Raw genomic sequence first — 21,912 nt, 5'->3', positions numbered from 1 at the left:
AAAAATTGTAATCCCAATAATTCAAAAAATTCCATTAGCCCCAATAACTCAATAACTACAATAAGCCCCATTAACTCAAAAAATACCATTAGCCCCAATAACTTAAATAACAACGTTAGACGCAATAACGCAAAAAATCCCATTAGCCCCAATAACTTAAACAATAACGTTAGACCCAATAACTCAAAAAATCCCATTAGCCCCAATAACTTAAATAGTACAATTAGCCCTTATAACTCAAAAAATGACATTAACCCCAATAACTCTGAAAATCCCATTAGTGAGACTATATGTGTAAAACTTAATGGAAATGTAAAGTGTATGTTCACAAATGCCAGAAGCCTAGCAAATAAAATGGGGGAGCTTGAGGCCTTGATACTGGAGGAACATATTGATATAGTTGGGGTCACTGAGACATGGCTGGACTCCTCGCATGACTGGGCTGTTAATCTGCAGGGGTTTACATTGTTTCGCCAGGATAGAATGAACAGAAAAGGTGGTGGAGTCTGTCTGTATGTAAGAAGTGGTATGAAAGTCAATGTGAACGATGCCATAGTGTGTGATGATTCTGAGGAGGTGGAATCATTGTGGGTAGAATTACAAAAGGAGGGAAATACTGAAAAAATAATATTTGGTGTAATTTACAGACCCCCTAATATCACTGAAGAGATAGAAGGTCGGCTGTATAAACAAATAGAGAGGGCCGCCCGGGCAGGTACAGTGTTAATAATGGGAGATTTTAACTATCCAGATATAGATTGGGGCCGGGGGTTGGCTAAAACTACAAAGGGGAGAAAATTCCTAAATTTATTGCAGGATAATTTTATGGGCCAGTTTGTGGAGGACCCAACAAGAAGTGATGCCTTGTTGGATCTGATCATTTCCAACAACGCAGAGCTGGTTGGTAATGTAACTGTGCGGGAAAACCTTGGTAATAGCGACCACAATATAGTTACTTTTGACTTAAAATGTAGAAAACAAAGACAGACGGGGAAGGCAAAAACATATAACTTTAAAAAGGCAAATTTCCCTGGGCTGAGGGCTGCACTACAGGACATAGACTGGGGGGAGGTGTTCTCAAATACTGATACAGAAGGTAAATGGGACATCTTTAAATCAACTCTAAATAACTATACAGCTAAATATATACCAAAGGGGAACAAATATAAACGATTAAAACTAAATCCTACATGGCTGACAAATGAGGTTAAAAGAGCAATAAACAACAAAAAAATAGCCTTCAAAAAATACAAATCTGATGGGTCAGCTATAACATTTAAACAGTACAAGGAGCTTAATAAAGTCTGTAAAAATGTAATAAAAACAGCAAAAATTCAAAATGAGAGACAGGTGGCCGAAGAAAGCAAAACTAATCCTAAATATTTTTTTAGATATATAAATACAAAAAAACCAAGGACAGAGCATGTAGGACCCCTTAATAATGATAATGGGGAGGTTGTCACGGGCGATCAAGAGAAGGCGGAGCTACTGAATGGGTTCTTTAGTTCTGTATATACTATGGAAGAAGGAGCTGACATTGGTCAGGTCAGTGCTGGTAACACATCATATAATGTATTGAACTGGCTTAATGTAGAGATGGTACAAGGTAAGTTAAGTAAAGTAAATGTAAGCAAATCTCCAGGGCCGGATGGACTACACCCAAGAGTTCTTAGAGAGGTAAGTTCAGTAATATCTGTACCCTTGTTCATGATATTTAGAGATTCTCTGGTGTCTGGTATTGTGCCAAGGGACTGGCGCAAGGCTAATGTGGTACCAATCTTCAAGAAGGGCTCTAGGTCTTCGCCAGGCAATTATAGACCGGTAAGTCTAACGTGCATTGTGGGTAAATTGTTTGAAGGACTTATAAGGGATTACATACAGGAATACATAGGGGATAATAGTATTATAAGTGATAGCCAGCATGGGTTTACTAAGGATAGAAGTTGTCAAACCATTCTAATTTGCTTTTATGAAGAGGTGAGTAGAAGCCTTGACAGAGGAATGGCTGTGGATATAGTGTTTCTGGATTTTGCCAAAGCATTTGATACTGTCCCTCACAGACATCTGACAGGTAAGTTAAGGTCCTTGGGCTTGGAAACTTTAGTTTGTAACTGGATTGAACACTGGCTCATAGATCGTACCCAGAGAGTGGTGGTAAATGATTCGTACTCTGATTGGTCCCCGGTTATTAGTGGTGTACCCCAAGGTTCAGTACTGGGCCCGCTGCTGTTTAATTTATTTATCAATGATATAGAGGATGGTATTAACAGCTCTGTTTCTATCTTTGCAGATGACACCAAGCTTTGTAGCACAGTACAGTCTATAGAGGATGTGCATAAGTTACAAGATGACTTGGATAGACTAAGTGTCTGGGCATCCACTTGGCAAATGAGGTTCAATGTGGATAAATGTAAAGTTATGCATCTGGGTACTAATAACCTGCATGCGTCGTATGTCTTAGGGGGGATTAAACTGGCAGAGTCACTGGTAGAGAAGGATCTGGGTGTACTTGTAGATCACAGACTACAAAATAGCATGCAATGTCAGGCTGCTGCTTCCAAAGCCGGCAGGATATTGTCATGTATAAAAAGAGGCATGGACTCGAGGGGCAGGGACATAATACTCCCCCTTTATAAAGCATTGGTACGGCCTCACCTGGAATATGCTGTTCAGTTTTGGTCGCCTGTTCATAAAAGGGACACTGCGGAGTTGGAAAGGGTGCAGAGACGCGCGACTAAACTAATATGGGGCATGGAACATCTTAGCTATGAGGAGCGATTAAAGGAGTTACAATTGTTTAGTCTTGAGAAGAGACGTTTAAGGGGGGATATGATAAACGTATATAAGTATATAAATGGCCCATACAAAAAATATGGAGAAAAACTGTTCCAGGTTAAACCCCCCCAAAGGACGAGGGGGCACTCCCTCCGTCTGGAGAAGAAAAGGTTTAGTCTAAAGGGGCGGCACGCCTTCTTTACCGTGAGGACTGTGAATTTATGGAACGGTCTACCTCAGGAACTGGTCACAGCTGGAACAATTAACAGCTTTAAAGCAGGGTTAGATACATTCCTGGAACAAAATAACATTAATGCTTATGCAGAATTATAAAACTACATCCCTTTCCCTTATCCCCTTACATCCTTCCCTTCAATCCCCTGGTTGGACTTGATGGACGTATGTCTTTTTTCAACCATACTAACTATGTAACTATGTAACTATGATCACGGGCGTCCCCAGCTGCGGGCCTCCTGCGATCAGGCATCTTATCCCCTATCCTTTGGATAGGGGATAAGATGTGTAAGCACCGGAGAACCCCTTTAAAGCCTGTAAATTACCCATGAAACACATCACAAGACAAAAATAAAGCTCAAATAAAGGCTTCAAAATGTCATTAGGCAGGCAGTGTTCCCCCACATTAGGCAGGCAGTGTTCCCCCACATTATGTAGGCCAGTGGTCTTCAACCTGCGGACCTCTAGATGTTGCAAAACTGCAACTCCCAGCATGCCCGGACAGCCATGCTGGGAGTTGTAGTTTTGCAACATCTGGAGGTCCACAGGTTGAAGACCACTGATGTAGGCAGTGTTCCCCCACAGACATACAGCCTCCAGCCATATATAGTGTATGGCTGGAGGCTGTATGCCTGTGTACTGCCCACTTCCGTGTTCCAACCACCGCTCCGGCTATAGCAGTAGGTCTCGGGACCGGTGGTCGGAGCACCGAAGATGACGTGCCGCTGGTCACTTACCAAGCTGGCCAGCACGTGTCTTCCTCCTCCTCTATCCTCCGGTCCTCGGCGCCTTTATTTCCATGGGCGCATGCACTGGACGTCAGTGACATACCGGTGTGCGCTATGTCCTGGTGGCCCTGCGTTTTTAAACTTAACGCGGGGCCACAGGGAGTGAATAGTGATGGGGGGAATTGCCCCGTCGCTACAGGATGGGCAAACACGGGCTCTGCTCGGGGTTCGGGGCCAACTCGGGGCCCCAAGCAATTGCTTGGTTTCCCTGTCCTGTTGCGACTTCCCCCGCCGAACCCCCGGGACTGACTCACCGAACCCCTGGGGTTCGATCGAACCCAGGTTAAGAACCACTGATCTAAATGGAACTAGAAGTAATCCTTGTGCTTGCTGCCAAAACAACCTGCATTTCTGCAACAAGATCTGCTGTGTATGAGGTCACCCTAAACCTGGTGACCTTCCAACAATCCCATCAGAATTTGTATAAGAATAAATAGTGCTCAACTCTACAATGGACCAGGTCTTCATTTCAAGTGTCTAACCTTTCCCTGTAAATCTTGTGGGGTCATACGATTTAGTAGGTTGGAATCATGAGATGTGTAGCAATGACACCTAATTGTAAAAGGATCTTTTTAACATACTTTTTCTCATGCCATATGAATGGGAATAGACAGGAGATGAGTAATCCTACTGAAGGACTATAAAAAGTCTCCGCTTTATTTAGAAAATATATTTGGTTTAGGATTAGGGTTAAAGTGGTGTATGGGTCACGTACATGAGCTTTAGGTGAGGATGAGGTTCACTGATTGAAGAGAACTAACGGCAGGATTAGTGTGAGTGTCTGGGATGGATCAGTAGAAGTGGCTTCACTCAGGAACTTTCTGGTGCATAGCTCATTCTAGCATCAACATATGATTTAGGAAAAGAATGAGAAGATCTGATCAATAAGAGACAGAGAATATTTCCAGGCCAGAACGTGTTGTATGAAATGACTTAAATATATTTGATTTCTATTGTATAACAAGTAGTTTTACTAGAGGATTAAATCCTTTGCATCTCAGGTTACATGGATTTGTACCAAGGCAGGTTTAGCAAAACGGCTACTGGACCGATTTGTATGGTTAGATGAGGGACAATAATGAAACACTTTAGGGTAGGATCAAATGGGCAAAAACTATGCTTAAAATAACTCAGTGTAAAAGTTGCTTTGTGGTTTTTGGTGCTGACTTTGATATTTTTAATGCGGCTCTTCAGGGTTTTATTTAAGGGTTTTATTTTTTTAAGCTCCGATTGAGTTCAATGTGGACTTCAAAGCTGAACTGCTCTAAAAGATGACTTGTCACTTCTTTTAAGAAAGTTATTTTTCTGTGCTGTTTTTTGATGACCAGGTGTTTTTTTTTTTAACATTCCCAACTGTCAATTGGAGACTGAAACCACTTGGACATCTTTTGGGCAACTTTTGTCATGCTTTTTGCCCCTAAGAGAACATGACTCTGCCAAGTGTTCTGAATGAGTAGAGGGGTGGTTAACCACTTCAAAAAAAAAGAAAAGAACAGATGGCATTCAGCATGCCTGATCCTTCTTCCACCTGACATCATCTATTGGGGGAGATTCAGGAGGTCCCCTACATTTTGGATGGTGTGCCAGCCTCACCAAAATTGACAGATATCTAATGTGTGTGGTGGCCTAAATGATGCCTAAATGTTGACTTCAATTTTAGATGGCTGACAATCGCAACCACTAAGATTTGTCTCAGAATGAACGATGGGCATGTTAGGCATTTAATTATTCCAATTCTTCAGTCCTGCAAGAAAAAAAGCTTCTGCCAAAACAGAGGGGATGGCAGTATCTCAGTCACTCAAAAGGAATAGTAGCCAGCCACACAAGCTTTTGCCCAACAGCTATGTAAGGCATGTGTTAGATAAATAAAGAAAAAACAAAGGTGCGCTCCAAGTGCAGGCGGTTTAAAATTGAGCTAAGGTGCACATATGAGATTGGAGGCTTACCAGATAGTGTTGTGCTCTGGGCACAACACCTCAGCAGACATGTAGAATCACTGTTGGAGCGAAGGTCAGCAGCCACGGTGTCCTTTCCAGATGGCCAAGGTCAGCTGGATAATGCAAGTGAAATTATGGATAAATCCAAAAAAGAGAGGACTTCCTGACTGGCGCTTCTCCTCCCTGGAGAATTGTGGAACCAGCCTGGTTCCACAATTTTCCTGGGTGGAGAAGCGCCAGTCGGGAAGTCCTCTCTTTTTTGGATTTATCCACGATTTCACATGTAAGGCATGTTGTCATCTTAAGGGTCTATTTAGTGGGTAGATTCAACAGGCTGGATTCATCTTATCTGATCCCATGAGATATCTTTTAGCAGACGTGTCTGAGCTAAAATGTCTGGCAGCTGCTTGTCCTCACCTGCTCGATTTGAATACATCTTAGGCATAACCCAACCAAATGTTATTGAATATTCAATTTGCAAATATTGATGTTTTTTTTTATTTTTTTTTCTTAGGTACCTCCTGAGACACTGAACTATACAGTGGCTGGTAAGTTTTTAAATGGATATTATTATTCTTATGATTGTGATGGAGGAAATTCCAACACGTTTTTAACTATTTCAGTTCTTATTTTATGGCAAAGTACCAAAGTTCCTGTGGTAGTTTTCAATATGTAATTCCCCATTGTATACGTGTCCTAAGAGATCCCCTGGGCCTTACCCTTTAACATCTATACAGATATCTAGACTTCATTGCAGGGAATTCTTCAGAGTAGTCTCAATTACCAACAGTTAATGCATAAAGCACAGTACCAAAACTGAAGACAAGAAGTAATGTCAGACAGACGGAGGTAAGGGCAGACTGAGTTCACTACGAGACTTTAGATGAATAGACAGGCGGGGTAGGTGGCTGACAGGCAGATGTGATCAAAAAAGAGACTGGGTCAGAAACTGGGCAGTCAGATGTGTTTAACACCTTAACATTTCACAGGAACCTAGAGAATTTATTGCTTAGGCAGGGAATGTTGGGAGGTGAATTCTTAAAGGTTATGGACATGGTTGAATGCCGTTTTTTCTTGCTTGAGCCCTCCACCCACAGGCATTGAAACAATAATAAACTTTATTAAAGGGGTACTCCGGCGCTAAGACATCTTATCCCCTATCCAACAGATAAGGGATAAGATGCCTGATCGCGGGGGTCCCGCCGCTGGGGACCCCCCATGATCTAGCACGCAGCACCCCGTTATAATCAGTCCCCGGAGCATTTTCGCTCCGGGTCTGATTACTGGCGATCACGGGGCCGTGACATCACAATACTCCGGCCCAATGATCGCGAGTAATCAGACCCGGAGCAAACATGCTCCAGGGACTGATTATAACGGTTTGCTGCGTGCAAGATCATGGGGGTCCCCAGCCGCGGGACCCCCGCGATCAGGCATCTTATCCCCTATCCTTTGGATAGGGAAAAAGATGTCTTAGCGCTAGAGTACCCATTTAACTCATATTACAAACATACAACAAAATATTGCAGCGATGAGTAAGGTTTTAGGACAGCAAACCACTGGACAACCAACATGCCCAAATGATCTAACTGCTCTTGCAGATCTTTAACACGGTTGTAAATTAGTTTAGAAGTACCTTCAGGAGAAGATAGGAGGGCTGATAAAAAATGAAAGAAGAAAAACGTCAGGCAATGTCTTCTCTGGTGGACTTCACAGATGAAAGGACAAAGCAAAGACTGTAGAACAGACACTAAACAAAATTTCTAATAAAGACCTATGAAGAGAGTTTTTTTTTTGTTTCATCATAAGTACATAGCAAGAATGAAAACAAATGCATTAAAAGGTTTGCTTAACCTTTAAGAAGCCTGGGGGAATGATGAATGGAAGGAAGGATGGCAGTGGCTGCCAGGAGAGCCCAACACATTTATCCTTTATCATCCTGTCAATGCCTGCAACCAAAATGCTACCACTAAGCAAAATCTTGTGAATAAAACATGTGGCACAAAAGTCATGCTATTATTTCAGACAAAGAGCCACATTATATTATTAATATATAATAACATATCCTGGAGGTGGAAGCAGTGTGTTACACCTACATTATGTTAATTCGTTTATTTAAGATGATTTCTGTATAGTGTCACCTTACACCATACTGTCACGATGCCGGCTGGCAGGTAGTGGATCCTCTGTGCCAGAGAGGGATTGGCGTGGACCGTGCTAGTGGATCGGTTCTAAGTCACTACTGGTTTTCACCAGAGCCCGCCGCAAAGCGGGATGGACTTGCTGCGGCGGTAGTGACCAGGTCGTATCCACTAGCAACGGCTCAACCTCTCTGACTGCTGAAGATAGGCGCGGTACAAGGGAGTAGGCAGAAGCAAGGTCGGACGTAGCAGAAGGTCGGGGCAGGCAGCAAGGATCGTAGTCAGGGGCAACGGCAGGAGGTCTGGAACACAGGCTAGGAACACACAAGGAAACGCTTTCACTGGCACGATGGCAACAAGATCCGGCAAGGAAGTGCAGGGGAAGTGAGGTGATATAGGGAAGTGCACAGGTGATCAGACTAATTGGAACCACTGCGCCAATCAGCGGCGCAGTGGCCCTTTAAATCGCAAAGACCCGGCGCGCGCGCGCCCTAAGGAGCGGGGCCGCGCGCGCCGGGACAGGACCGACGGAGAGCGAGTCAGGTACGGGAGCCGGGGTGCGCATCGCGAGCGGGCGCTACCCGCATCGCGAATCGCATCCCGGCTGGAGGCAGTATCGCAGCGCCCCGGGTCAGTGGATCTGACCGGAGCGCTGCAGTGAGGAGAGTGTAGCGAGCGCTCCGGGGAGGAGCGGGGACCCGGAGCGCTCGGCGTAACAGTACCCCCCCCTTGGGTCTCCCCCTCTTCTTAGAGCCTGAGAACCTGAGGAGCAGACTTTTGTCTAGGATATTGTCCTCAGGTTCCCAGGATCTCTCTTCTGGACCACAACCCTCCCAATCCACTAAAAAAAAGGTTTTCCCTCTGACCTTTTTAGATGCTAGAATCTCTTTGACGGAGAAGATGTCCGAGGAGCCGGAAACAGGAGTGGGAGGAACAGATTTGGGAGAGAAACGGTTGATGATGAGTGGTTTAAGAAGAGAAACGTGAAAGGCATTAGGAATACGAAGAGAAGGAGGAAGAAGAAGTTTGTAAGAGACAGGATTAATCTGACACAAAATTTTGAAAGGACCAAGATAGCGTGGTCCCAACTTGTAGCTAGGGACACGGAAGCGGACATATTTAGCGCAGAGCCATACCTTGTCTCCAGGGGAAAAAATGGGAGGAGCTCTTCTTTTCTTATCCGCGAACTTCTTCATGCGTGATGAAGCCTGTAAGAGAGAATTTTGGGTCTCTCTCCATATGATGGAAAGGTCACGAGAAATTTCATCCACAGCGGGCAGACCAGAGGGCAAGGGTGTAGGGAGGGGGGGAAGAGGGTGACGGCCGTACACCACGAAAAATGGGGATTTGGAGGAAGATTCAGAGACTCTGAAGTTATACGAGAATTCGGCCCATGGAAGGAGATCTGCCCAGTCATCCTGGCGGGAGGAAACAAAATGTCGTAAATAATCACCCAAGACCTGGTTAATTCTTTCTACTTGTCCATTGGATTGGGGATGATATGCAGAAGAAAAATTTAATTTAATCTTGAGTTGTTTACAGAGAGCCCTCCAGAATTTAGACACGAATTGGACGCCTCTATCCGAGACGATCTGCGTAGGCAACCCGTGAAGACGAAAAATGTGTACAAAAAATTGTTTAGCCAACTGAGGCGCTGAAGGAAGACCAGGAAGAGGGATGAAATGTGCCATTTTGGAGAATCGATCAACGACCACCCAAATAACAGTGTTGCCACGGGAAGGGGGTAAATCAGTAATAAAATCCATACCAATCAGAGACCAAGGCTGTTCGGGGACAGGCAGGGGATGAAGAAAACCAGCGGGCTTCTGGCGAGGAGTCTTATCCCGGGCACAGATAGTGCAGGCTCGCACAAAGTCCACAACATCCGTCTCCAGAGTCGGCCACCAATAGAAGCGGGAGATGAGTTGCACAGATTTCTTGATGCCCACATGACCTGCGAGATGGGAGGAGTGACCCCATTTGAGGATTCCGAGGCGTTGGCGTGGAGAAACAAAGGTCTTTCCTGGAGGAGTTTGCCTGATGGAGGCTGGAGAAGTGGAAATCAGGCAGTCAGGAGGAATGATGTGTTGCGGAGAGAGTTCAACTTCCGAGGCATCCGAGGAACGAGAGAGAGCATCGGCCCTAATGTTCTTATCGGCAGGCCGAAAGTGAATTTCAAAATTAAATCGGGCAAAGAACAGAGACCACCGGGCCTGGCGAGGATTCAGCCGTTGGGCAGACTGGAGGTAGGAGAGGTTCTTGTGATCGGTGTAAATAATAACTGGAAATCTTGATCCCTCCAGCAGATGCCTCCATTCCTCAAGTGCTAATTTGATGGCTAGAAGCTCTCGATCCCCGATGGAGTAGTTCCTCTCCGCCGGAGAGAAGGTCCTAGAAAAAAAACCACAAGTGACAGCATGCCCGGAAGAATTTTTTTTGTAGAAGAACAGCTCCAGCTCCCACTGAGGAGGCATCAACCTCCAATAGGAAGGGTTTGGAAGGGTCAGGTCTGGAGAGCACGGGAGCCGAAGAAAAGGCAGACTTGAGTCGTTTAAAGGCGTCTTCCGCTTGAGGAGGCCAAGACTTGGGATCGGCATTTTTTTTGGTTAAAGCCACGATAGGGGCCACAACGGTAGAAAAATGTGGAATAAATTGCCTGTAATAATTGGCGAACCCCAAAAAGCGTTGGATAGCACGGAGTCCGGAGGGGCGTGGCCAATCTAAGACGGCAGAGAGTTTGTCTGGATCCATTTGTAGTCCCTGGCCAGAGACCAAGTATCCTAGAAAAGGAAGAGATTGGCATTCAAACAGACATTTCTCAATTTTGGCATAGAGTTGATTGTCACGAAGTCTTTGAAGAACCATACGGACATGCTGGCGGTGTTCTTCTAGATTGGCAGAAAAAATCAGGATATCGTCCAGATATACAACAACACAGGAGTATAAAAGATCACGAAAAATTTCATTAACAAAGTCTTGGAAGACGGCAGGGGCGTTGCACAGGCCAAAGGGCATGACCAGATACTCAAAGTGTCCATCTCTGGTGTTAAATGCCGTTTTCCATTCATCCCCCTCTCTGATGCGGATGAGATTATAAGCACCTCTTAAGTCCAGTTTAGTAAAGATGTGGGCACCTTGGAGGCGATCAAAGAGTTCAGAGATGAGGGGTAGGGGGTAGCGGTTCTTAACCGTGATTTTATTAAGACCGCGGTAGTCAATGCAAGGACGTAGGGAGCCATCTTTTTTGGACACAAAGAAAAATCCGGCTCCGGCAGGAGAGGAGGATTTACGGATAAAGCCCTTTTTTAAATTTTCCTGGACGTATTCAGACATGGCAAGAGTCTCTGGGGCGGACAGAGGATAAATTCTGCCCCGGGGTGGAGTAGTGCCCGGGAGGAGGTCGATAGGACAATCATAAGGCCTGTGAGGAGGTAGAGTCTCAGCTTGTTTTTTGCAGAAAACATCCGCAAAGTCCATATAGGCCTTAGGGAGACCGGTTACTGGAGGAACCACAGAGTCACGGCAAGGGTTACTGGGAACCGGTTTTAGACAGTCCTTGGAACAAGAGGGCCCCCAACTCTTGATCTCCCCAGTGGACCAATCCAGGGTTGGGGAATGAAGTTGAAGCCAGGGAAGTCCAAGGAGAATTTCAGAAGTGCAATTGGGGAGGACCAAAAGTTCAATCCTCTCGTGATGAGATCCGATGCACATTAGAAGGGCCTCCGTGCGGAAACGTATGGTACAGTCCAATCTTTCATTGTTTACACAATTGATGTAAAGGGGTCTGGCGAGACTGGTCACTGGGATGTTGAACCTGTTGACGAGAGAGGCCAAAATAAAATTTCCTGCAGATCCAGAGTCCAAGAAGGCCATAGTAGAGAAGGAGAAGGCAGAGGCAGACATCCGCACAGGCACAGTAAGACGTGGAGAAGCAGAGTAGACATCAAGGACTGTCTCACCTTTGTGCGGAGTCAGCGTACGTTTTTCCAGGCGGGGAGGACGGATAGGACAATCCCTCAGGAAGTGTTCGGTACTAGCACAGTACAGGCAGAGATTCTCCATGCGGCGTCGTGTCCTCTCTTGAGGTGTCAGGCGAGACCGGTCGACCTGCATAGCCTCCACGGCGGGAGGCACAGGAACGGATTGCAGGGGACCAGAGGAGAGAGGAGCCGAGGAGAAGAAACGCCTCGTGCGAACAGAGTCCATATCCTGGCGGAGCTCCTGACGCCTTTCGGAAAAACGCATGTCAATGCGAGTGGCTAGGTGAATGAGTTCATGTAGATTAGCAGGGATTTCTCGTGCGGCCAGAACATCTTTAATGTTGCTGGATAGGCCTTTTTTAAAGGTCGCGCAGAGGGCCTCATTATTCCAGGATAATTCTGAAGCAAGAGTACGGAATTGTACGGCGTACTCGCCAACGGAAGAATTACCCTGGACCAGGTTCAACAGGGCAGTCTCAGCAGAAGAGGCTCGGGCAGGTTCCTCAAAGACACTTCGGATTTCCGAGAAGAAGGAGTGTACAGAGGCAGTGACGGGGTCATTGCGGTCCCAGAGCGGTGTGGCCCAAGACAGGGCTTTTCCAGACAGAAGGCTGACTACGAAAGCCACCTTAGACCTTTCAGTGGGAAACTGGTCCGACATCATCTCCAGGTGCAGGGAACATTGGGAAAGAAAGCCACGGCAAAACTTAGAGTCCCCATCAAATTTATCCGGCAAGGATAGGCGTAGACCAGAAGCGGCCACTCGCTGCGGAGGAGGTGCAGGAGCTGGCGGAGGAGATGATTGCTGAAGCTGTGGTAGTAACTGCTGTAGCATAACGGTCAGTTGAGACAGCTGTTGGCCTTGTTGCGCTATCTGTTGTGACTGCTGGGCGACCACCGTGGTGAGGTCAGCGACAACTGGCAGAGGAACTTCAGCTGGATCCATGGCCGGATCTACTGTCACGATGCCGGCTGGCAGGTAGTGGATCCTCTGTGCCAGAGAGGGATTGGCGTGGACCGTGCTAGTGGATCGGTTCTAAGTCACTACTGGTTTTCACCAGAGCCCGCCGCAAAGCGGGATGGACTTGCTGCGGCGGTAGTGACCAGGTCGTATCCACTAGCAACGGCTCAACCTCTCTGACTGCTGAAGATAGGCGCGGTACAAGGGAGTAGGCAGAAGCAAGGTCGGACGTAGCAGAAGGTCGGGGCAGGCAGCAAGGATCGTAGTCAGGGGCAACGGCAGGAGGTCTGGAACACAGGCTAGGAACACACAAGGAAACGCTTTCACTGGCACGATGGCAACAAGATCCGGCAAGGAAGTGCAGGGGAAGTGAGGTGATATAGGGAAGTGCACAGGTGATCAGACTAATTGGAACCACTGCGCCAATCAGCGGCGCAGTGGCCCTTTAAATCGCAAAGACCCGGCGCGCGCGCGCCCTAAGGAGCGGGCCGCGCGCGCCGGGACAGGACCGACGGAGAGCGAGTCAGGTACGGGAGCCGGGGTGCGCATCGCGAGCGGGCGCTACCCGCATCGCGAATCGCATCCCGGCTGGAGGCAGTATCGCAGCGCCCCGGGTCAGTGGATCTGACCGGAGCGCTGCAGTGAGGAGAGTGTAGCGAGCGCTCCGGGGAGGAGCGGGGACCCGGAGCGCTCGGCGTAACACATACTAAGGCATTATTATTTTTCATACATATATTTTCCACCACTTTACTGTTCTGCCTCATTCATGAACAACTAAAACACTGGAGCACTTCTTAGAAAAGGTTCTCAGTTGCTTCGAAAGCATGCAGATCAAGGATTGATCTCTGTCCAAATTTGATAGTAATAACTTGTCGCTTGCGTAAATTCAAAGACTAGTTTTGTTTTCTTGTTCAAAGATAACAGTGAATATCAACCACCTTCCTTTCCCACAGTCTGTAGAAGCCTAATCTTAATCCTTGGCTAGTGTCGTCTGCCCACTCTTAAGTGTCTGATATTCTTCTTTCACCACGTCTTTTCTATTGCTGCCGCTTGTAACATTCTCACTATTTTTAAGATTGTGGACAGTAGAGTAAACTGATGAAGGAACACAGAAGTATCACAAGATTCAGAAAGTGAAGATTACACATAAATGTGTCAAAACTTGGAATTTTGAAACATGAATTATTATTTATGAATCAAATTTTGGATTGAAACCCATATTAGGGAATTCTGAGTTGATAGAATGTGGGATCCCCTGTTGTGAACCTTTATCTATCTTCCAGAGAGGAAACTTGCTTCTCTTCGTCTGGAAGATCTAATACGTCTTTGCATTACAGAAACCATTTGATGTAGGATGTGTGTTGGCTTGTTGCACTGTAGGAAAGTGCCTCCAGATTTTCTCACCATTTACTCCCATTACAAAGTATTTTTGCACAATTGAGCTTTATTGCATGTCAATAAGATACAATGAAAGACACCGTTGCAAACATTTACTAGCTGGAAACAACAGATATTCAAAATTAGTGAATTTTGATTTAAATTGGCACTGTCAGATTCTAAAATTTTTTATATGTTGTACATCTTAGCAAAACATTAAAGGGGTTCTCCGGTGCTTACACATCTTATCCCCTATCCAAAGGATAGGGGATAAGATGCCTGATCGCGGGAGTCCCGCCGCTGGGGACGCCCGTGATCTTGCACGCGGCACCCCGTTTGTAATCAGTCCCCGGAGCCTGTTCGCTTCGGGTCTGATTACGGGCGACCACCGGGGCGGCGGCGTGTGACGTCATGCCTCCGCCCCCTTGTGACGTCACGCTCCGCCCCTCAATGCAAGCCTACGGGAGGCCTGCCGTAGGCTTGCATTGAGGGGCGGAGCGTGATGTCACAAGGGGGCAGAGTCGTAATGTCACACGCCGCCGTCCCTGCCGTCGACCGTAATCAGACCTGGAGCGAACAGGCTCCGGGGACTGATTACAAACGGGGTGCCGCGTGCAAGATCACGGGCGTCCCCAGCGGCGGGACTCCCGCGATAAGGCATCTTATCCCCTATCCTTTGGATAGGGGATAAGATGTGTAAGCACCGGAGAACCCCTTTAAACTTTCTAATACTCTTCATAAGAAAATGTTTTAAGGAAATCATGGCTTATAAAATCACGGCTTTGTCCAAGCTGAAGCACAGGCATGGACAAAGTCCAGTAAGAGAGGGTGGGTTAGTACTCCTCTGTGCTCTCTCCTGTCTGATAGCACTCCTCTGTGCTATCTCCTGTCCTATCAGACAGAAGAGAGCACAGAGGAGTACTATAAGACAGGAGAAAGCACAGAGGAGTGCTATCAGACAAGAGAGAGCACAGAGGAGTACTATCAGACAGGAGAGAGCACAGAGGAGTGCTATCAGACAAGAGAGAGCACAGACGAGTACTATCAGACAGTAGAGAGCACAGACGAGTACCATAAGACAGGAGAGAGCACAGAGGAGTACTATTAGACAGGAGAGGGCACAGAGGAGTACTATCAGACAAGAGAGAGCACAGAGGAGTCCTATCAGACAGGAGAGAGCACAGAGGAGTCTTAGCTAAAAGGAACTTGAGTAAGCCAAAAACCTTCTGGGAAAATGTCTTGTGGACAGATGAGACCAAGATAAAGCTTTTTGGTAAAGCACATCATTCTACTGTTTACCGAAAACGAAATGAGGCCTACAAAGAAAAGAACACAGTACCTATAGGGAAATATGGTGGAGGTTCAATGATGTTTTGGGGTTGTTTTGCTGCTTCTGGCACTGGGTGCCTTGAATGTGTGAAAGGCATCATGAAATCTGAGGATTACCAATGAATTTTGGATCACACCGTGCAGCCCCGTGTCAGAAAGCTGGGTTTGCGTCCGAGATCTTGGGTCTTTAAGCAGGACAAGGACCCCAAACATATGTCAAAAAGCACCCAGAAATGGATATCAACAAAGCGCTGGAGAGTTCTGAAGTGGCAGCAATGAGGCCAGATCTAAATCCCATTGAACACCTGTGGAGAGACTGCTGTTGGGAACAGGTGCCCTTCCAGAGAGACCTGGAGCAGTTTGCAAAGGAAGAGTGGTCCAACATTCCGACTGAGAGGTGTAAGAAGCTTTTTGATGGTTCTAGGAAGCAACTGAATTCAGTTATATTTTCGATGGGGTGTGCAACCAAATATTAAGTTAAGGGTGCCAATAATTTTGTCCAGCCCATTTTTGGAGTTTGGTGAGACATTGGCCCTCATTTACTATTGCAAGCCCGACATGTTTTGTCGGGTTGTGCGCCAGATTCTGTCGCAGTGTGCCAGAAATTCGGTTTGAGACAGATTTTGTGCCAGAATTTGCACCAGAATAGAAAAAACCCTGACTAACACTCCATTTTGCTAAGAAAACCCGAAAAAGGGGCGTGGTCGCCGGAAAAAGGGGTCGTGGTCTCCAAAAAGGGGCATGTTGCCGACATTTTCACAAAAACCCAACATATTTACTAAAGTTTCCACATAAAATGTGGTGGATTTGAGTTGAGGAAAACCCTACAGGTCAGAGCATGTGTAAAGAAAGCAAAGTGTAGGGAAAGTGGAAAATGTAGGGAAACCTTAGTAAATACCGTGGAAAATAAATTGTAGGGAATTAAAACCCACAAAGAAACCTACACTCCAATGAGGGCCATTATGTCCAATTTGCTTCTTTTCCTCCCTTTTTTGGTTTAGTTCCAATACACACAAAGTGAATAAACATGTGTATAGCAAAACATGTGTTACTGCAATCCTTTTCTGTGAGAAATACTTCATTTTCTAGAAAAAATTCAGGGGTGCCAACATTTACGGCCATGACTGTAAATGTTAGCTTGCCTTGTTTGAGTTCTTTGTCGGGTTTTAGTGCTCTTGTATTGTTTGTTCTGCTTGTGTTCCCTAGTCCGTGTTCACACTGTGCGTTTGTCAGTCCAGTTTTGAACTTGTTTGATCCTGGATCTCCTAGAATAGAATTATTGAGCCTTGTGCTAATCCGTCTATCTAGGAGTGAGTTAGTCTTGTGTCTGTAACCTTGTTTGCTTGTATTTAGGATTTTTGTTTCCTCCTAGGCTTGTATCCTGATCCTTGGTGGAGAGTGCCCACTAGCTAGGAGCCTATCTGGCTTTGGTATTTATGTTCCTCCATGATTGGAGTGGGGTGTCTATTGTGTTTCTTGTTCAGAGTCCAGTGTGAACAGTGCTCTTGATTTCCTGACCCGTTTTGTGTCCATTCCCTGCATCTCCTGGTTTTGTCTACTGTATATTTATTCTTATATCTAGTCCTGTTCATATTATCATATCTGCCATTTATCTTGTTCCTGGTTTCCTAACTGTATGTTAGTATGCTGTTAGTATATTGATATATCTGTTTGTAGCTTTGTAGTATTCCCGTTATGTTCCTGACTTGTTTGTTGTGTTGACTTCGATGTCCATACAAGTTGTCCGTCGTTTAGGACGGATGGGCAAGTAGACTTAAAGCTCACTTCTCCCTGCCCCCCCCGTTTCATGACATTAAGATTTTTTAAATAGATCAAATTTACAAAACTGTAAATTAAAAAATAATAAAAAGTCTAGGTCTATCTTTTGTATTGTAGGACAGAAGGCACAACATTTTTACTCTCAGATAAGAGGCAAGTCCAGGAATGTTGTTCCATTAATGCATTTTATAATCTGTTGCAGTCTCTTTAAAACCTAAAGGTTGTAAAACAATTTTAGTGCACAGCATTTTAGTCTGGCACTGACCACTAAGATTACTGCCATAGCTATGAGTATTAGATAGCAAGCTGGTAAAAATGATTTGTGTTTATAGAACTTTCTACAGAGTTCAATAGTAAATTTGCATTTATCACTTATCATGTATTCAGTGTTGTAGGCACAGAGGGTACAGACATCACTTTCAGATTATGTAAAGAGGAGAAACCCTAACATGTAACACTTATGTTCATATTGGAATGCATTTGCATTGTTAATGGTACATGGAGATAAAGCTGTACCTGGTGACATTTCACTGTGTTCTGTTGTACTGTATGTACATTATATGGAAGTTACATGACTATGCAGGCTGGATTGTCACCATAGCACCTATAGAGACTGGGAAAAATGGGATTCAGGCTATTGGTTGAATCGTACTCTACATACAAGCATGTACACTAATGCCTAAAGAAAATATGTCCATAAGGTCCCCTTTGGTGTTAAACATCCTCTGACCCTTAAAGGGGTAATCTTACCCTAGACATCTTATCCTCTATGCAAAGGATAGTGGATAAGATGTCTGATCGCGGGGGTCCAACCGCTAGGGACCCCTGCAATATCGGTTGCGGCACCCCAAACATCCGGTGCACGGAACGAACTTCACTCCATGCCAGATGACTGGCGATGTGGAGCGGAGGCTCTTGATGTCACAGTCACTCTCCGCTCGTAACGTCATGGCCATGCTCCCATAGACTTGCATTGAGGAGACGTGGCTGTGACACCACAAGTGGAGTGCAGCAGGGTCCTTTGGATAGGGAATAAGATGTCTAGGGGCGAAGTACCCCTTAAAGTTTGTGCTATACTGAGAGATTTTTAATTAGATACATATTTCATGCAAATTAGCTCCTTTTCAAAAGGAAAATTATATCTCTAGCGCCACCTATAGAGCTGTATCCTGTAAGTCAGCTTTTAAAAATGAGTAGCAATATCTGTCAAACCAGAGCCCCCCATCTGTAGCCATCTGATTTGGAGTTTATGTTCCCCATCAGTACAGAGGTTCTGGTTGGCCGGGTGATATTGCTCACGCAACACTAAGAATACTATTGCATAGTTTTATATGTGTCACTGAACACATGGGGTCGACATTTTATGCTGTCTTCACAAACTTTAGAGACTTTTATGATTGATGTCGACAAGACACATTTTTAATATTTTATGACTTTATTCAAGCTTTTTTCTTAACTCTTAACTTCTGACCTACATTTCCTGACAAGCTGTTCATGCATCATTCTAGACCGGCACGCAGCTGTCCCGTGATAAATGAACAATATAAAGAAAAACAAATGTACAGAAAAATGATGAAACCAATTCTTGTAAATGTGTTTCATTTGGTATAAAACCTTCCAGTTCTATGTATCATGTTCCCCTGATGGCTATAATATTTGATTTATTGTGTGGTTTGGTTTAAGAGGTTGGAAATGAATCATTATAGAGTAAATAGAGTGGCTCTGGCAGTTATGTATTTATCATCTTTCCTCAATAAATAGGCTTCTAATATAAGTGTTTATTACTACTTGAGAAAGCTGGATGTCCACCTGTTAACACAATGTGCTTTTTAGATCTAACATTCTGGAGCAACTATGACTTTCAATAACTTCTGACATCTTGTGATGACATATCAATAGTTTTGATTATTGGAGGGCTGAATGCTAAGACCCCCATCAATCTTAAAGGGGTACTCTGGTGAAAACCTTTTTTCTTTTAAATCAACTGGTGGCAGAAAGTTAAACATATTTGGAAATGACTTCTATTAAAAAATCTGAATCCTTCCTGTACTTATTAGCTGCTGAATACTACAGAGGAAATTCTTTTCTTTTTGGAATGCTCTCTGATGACATCATGAGCACAGTTCTCTCTGCTGACGTTATTATAATAATAACACTTTATTTATTTTTGTCCTTAGTGGGATTTGAACCCAAGTCCCCAGCACTGCAAGGCAGCAGTGCTAACCACTGAGCCACCATGCTGCCCTTAGCATACATCTACTATGCTTGGTTGCTAAAATGGACAGAGATGTCAGCAGAGAGTACTGTGCTCGTGATGTCAGCGTTCCAAAAAGAAAGGAATTTCCTCTGTAGCATTCAGCAGCTAATAAGTACTGGAAGGATTAAGATTTTTTAATAGAAGTAATTTACAAATATGGCAAAGGAATATGGATACCGCTCTCACCAGCGCCGGACACCTCTTACACCTGTGCTGCGGACTGCCGGCACCGCCTCCGGCAACTCCTTATGCTAGAAAGAACTCCGTCCAGCAGCAAGGTATGAGGTAAAAAAGGGCTTGTCTTTATTTATTCCACTGCAGGATACATACAGATAAAGATGTTTGACGCGTTTCGCCCTTTACAGGGCTTAATCGTAGACTACTACGTAGTAAAGGTGTTTTTCGGTCACCAGCTACCATTGGAAATGTGGTGGTTGATCTAGTCTAGAGCCCCTAAAACTTCTATTTGCTCCACACGTATAAGCTACTGATGTTCTGTTATCATTCTTCAACTTTCCTTCCTAACATTAACCCTGACGTTCCTAATGTTTGTTGGCGATGACGTTCAGATAAAGGAGCACTGTCGTATTTATTCTTGTCTTGCCCTCTCATTATTCAGTTTTGGAAAAAATATGCCCTAACCCTTATTAAAAACCTTGTGGAAGTTACCCTTTCTCTTGACCCTTAATTTTACATTCTTAATGGGACTATGCAGAATGTTGGGTGGAAGAAATTGCTCTTTCACATCATTATGACAGCCCATCTCCATCTGCACCCACCACAATGCACATTAATGCTCATATGAAGGACATTTGTAAAATATTGTACTTGAAAGCTTTACTTAATAATAAAATTAAACCTTTGAGGCGGTCTGGATCCTTAGTGGATTGAGTTCGACTTGTAACTGCCCTCTGTCTTTTGACTTCTTGTGATTTACTATTTTTTATACTGATTCATGGTGTCCCCTACTGGTGGATGCTTGCTAGTTACTTGGTCTACTAACAGGTTGTACATATAATTTATTGTTTGACTTAAAAATTTAAATCTTAAAAGGGTACTCTGGTGGGAAACAGATTTGTAAATTACTTCTATTAAAAAATCTTAACCTGCCAGTACTTATCAGCTGCTGTATGCTACAGAAGAAGTTGTGAAGTTCTTTTCAGTCTGACCACAGTGCTCTCTGCTTCCACCTCTGTCCATGTTAGGAACTGTCCAGTGTAGGAGAAAATCCCCATAGAAAACCTCTCCTGCTCTGGACAGTACCTTACATGGAAAGCGGAGTAAGCAGAGAGCACTGTGGTCAGACTGAAAAGAACAACTCAACTTCCTCTGGAGCATACAGCACCTGATAAGTACTTGAAGGATTAAGATTTTTTTAATAAAAGTAAGTCACAAATCTGTTTAACTTTTTAGCACAAGTTAAACAGATGGTGATCGGGAAATGGGAAAAAAAAAACTGCAAATTCAATATTTTTTTTTTCCATATTAGGGCTTTGCATGTTGCAGTAATATCTTTATTTTATGGGTTAGTATGATCATGGCAATACTAAATTTATATAGTTTTTCTTTTTTTTTAGCACTTTTTCAAATTTAAAAGGGTTTTATAAAAACTTGAACAAACACAACTTTCAAATTTTTTCTCTGAAGTAGCCAAATGAGGGCTTTTGCACGCTGAGCTCTAGGGAATTGTGCAGCATTTTGGAGGTATATGCACTTTATTGTTTGACTTTTCTTTTTCTTGAGGGTAATAGAAAAAAAAGCAATGCTGCAATTGCATTTCACATTTTTTTTTTGTGCAAACTTTTTCTGTGGCTCATTGAAATTGTGGTTCCATGTATCTCCTTATTTTACTTTTCAAAAATAGATTAAAAAAAAAATTTAAATATAACTTATTATATAACTGATTATTTTCTCCATTTAATGAGCTGTGCCCATCTGATTAGTTATATAATACTTTGTAATATAAACATTTTAAAGAATAATTTCTTGTCAGTATAAAGCTGCCAACCTATTGGCCTTTTAGGCTTTAACTCATTTCAGAGCTGGGGGCCAATGGCTACAATCGGAACCTCACAAAAATCCTGATCACTAGCATTTTTTTTCACATTGCAGCCTTCGGTGGGTATGGAATTTTTTTCTGCTGTTTTTAACCTGCTTAAAGGTTTTTTTTTTTTTTTTTCAAAATGATTAATAATAATAAAAACACAACAAATATTTAAAACTGTCAGGTAATGTATTTTAAAAGGACATTCTCCTTTGTTCTCTTTGAGACCCACACATTGTAATTCAACTAACATGATATCCAAGTAGAAACGTTCAGCACATGTTTTGCTGATGCCTTCTGACGAACAAAA

General features: G+C 44.2%; 1 protein-coding gene across 5 annotated transcripts in view; it reads left to right on the top strand.

Moving 5' to 3' along the window:
• The window catches only part of STARD13 (StAR related lipid transfer domain containing 13), a 508,748-nt gene that overhangs the window by 214,399 nt on the left and 272,437 nt on the right, over nt 1-21,912 (top strand). For all 5 annotated transcript variants that reach the window (XM_056561898.1, XM_056561901.1, XM_056561899.1 and 2 more), the window contains one exon: nt 6,249-6,282. In XM_056561898.1, the coding sequence (XP_056417873.1) occupies nt 6,249-6,282 (34 nt within the window). The remainder of the gene's footprint in view (nt 1-6,248; nt 6,283-21,912) is intronic.

The sequence above is a fragment of the Hyla sarda genome, chromosome 2 (assembly GCF_029499605.1).
Source record: "Hyla sarda isolate aHylSar1 chromosome 2, aHylSar1.hap1, whole genome shotgun sequence".
Classification (NCBI taxonomy): domain Eukaryota; kingdom Metazoa; phylum Chordata; class Amphibia; order Anura; family Hylidae; genus Hyla; species Hyla sarda.
Note: the sequence above shows the minus strand (reverse complement) of the source record. Positions and strands in the feature narration are given on the sequence as shown.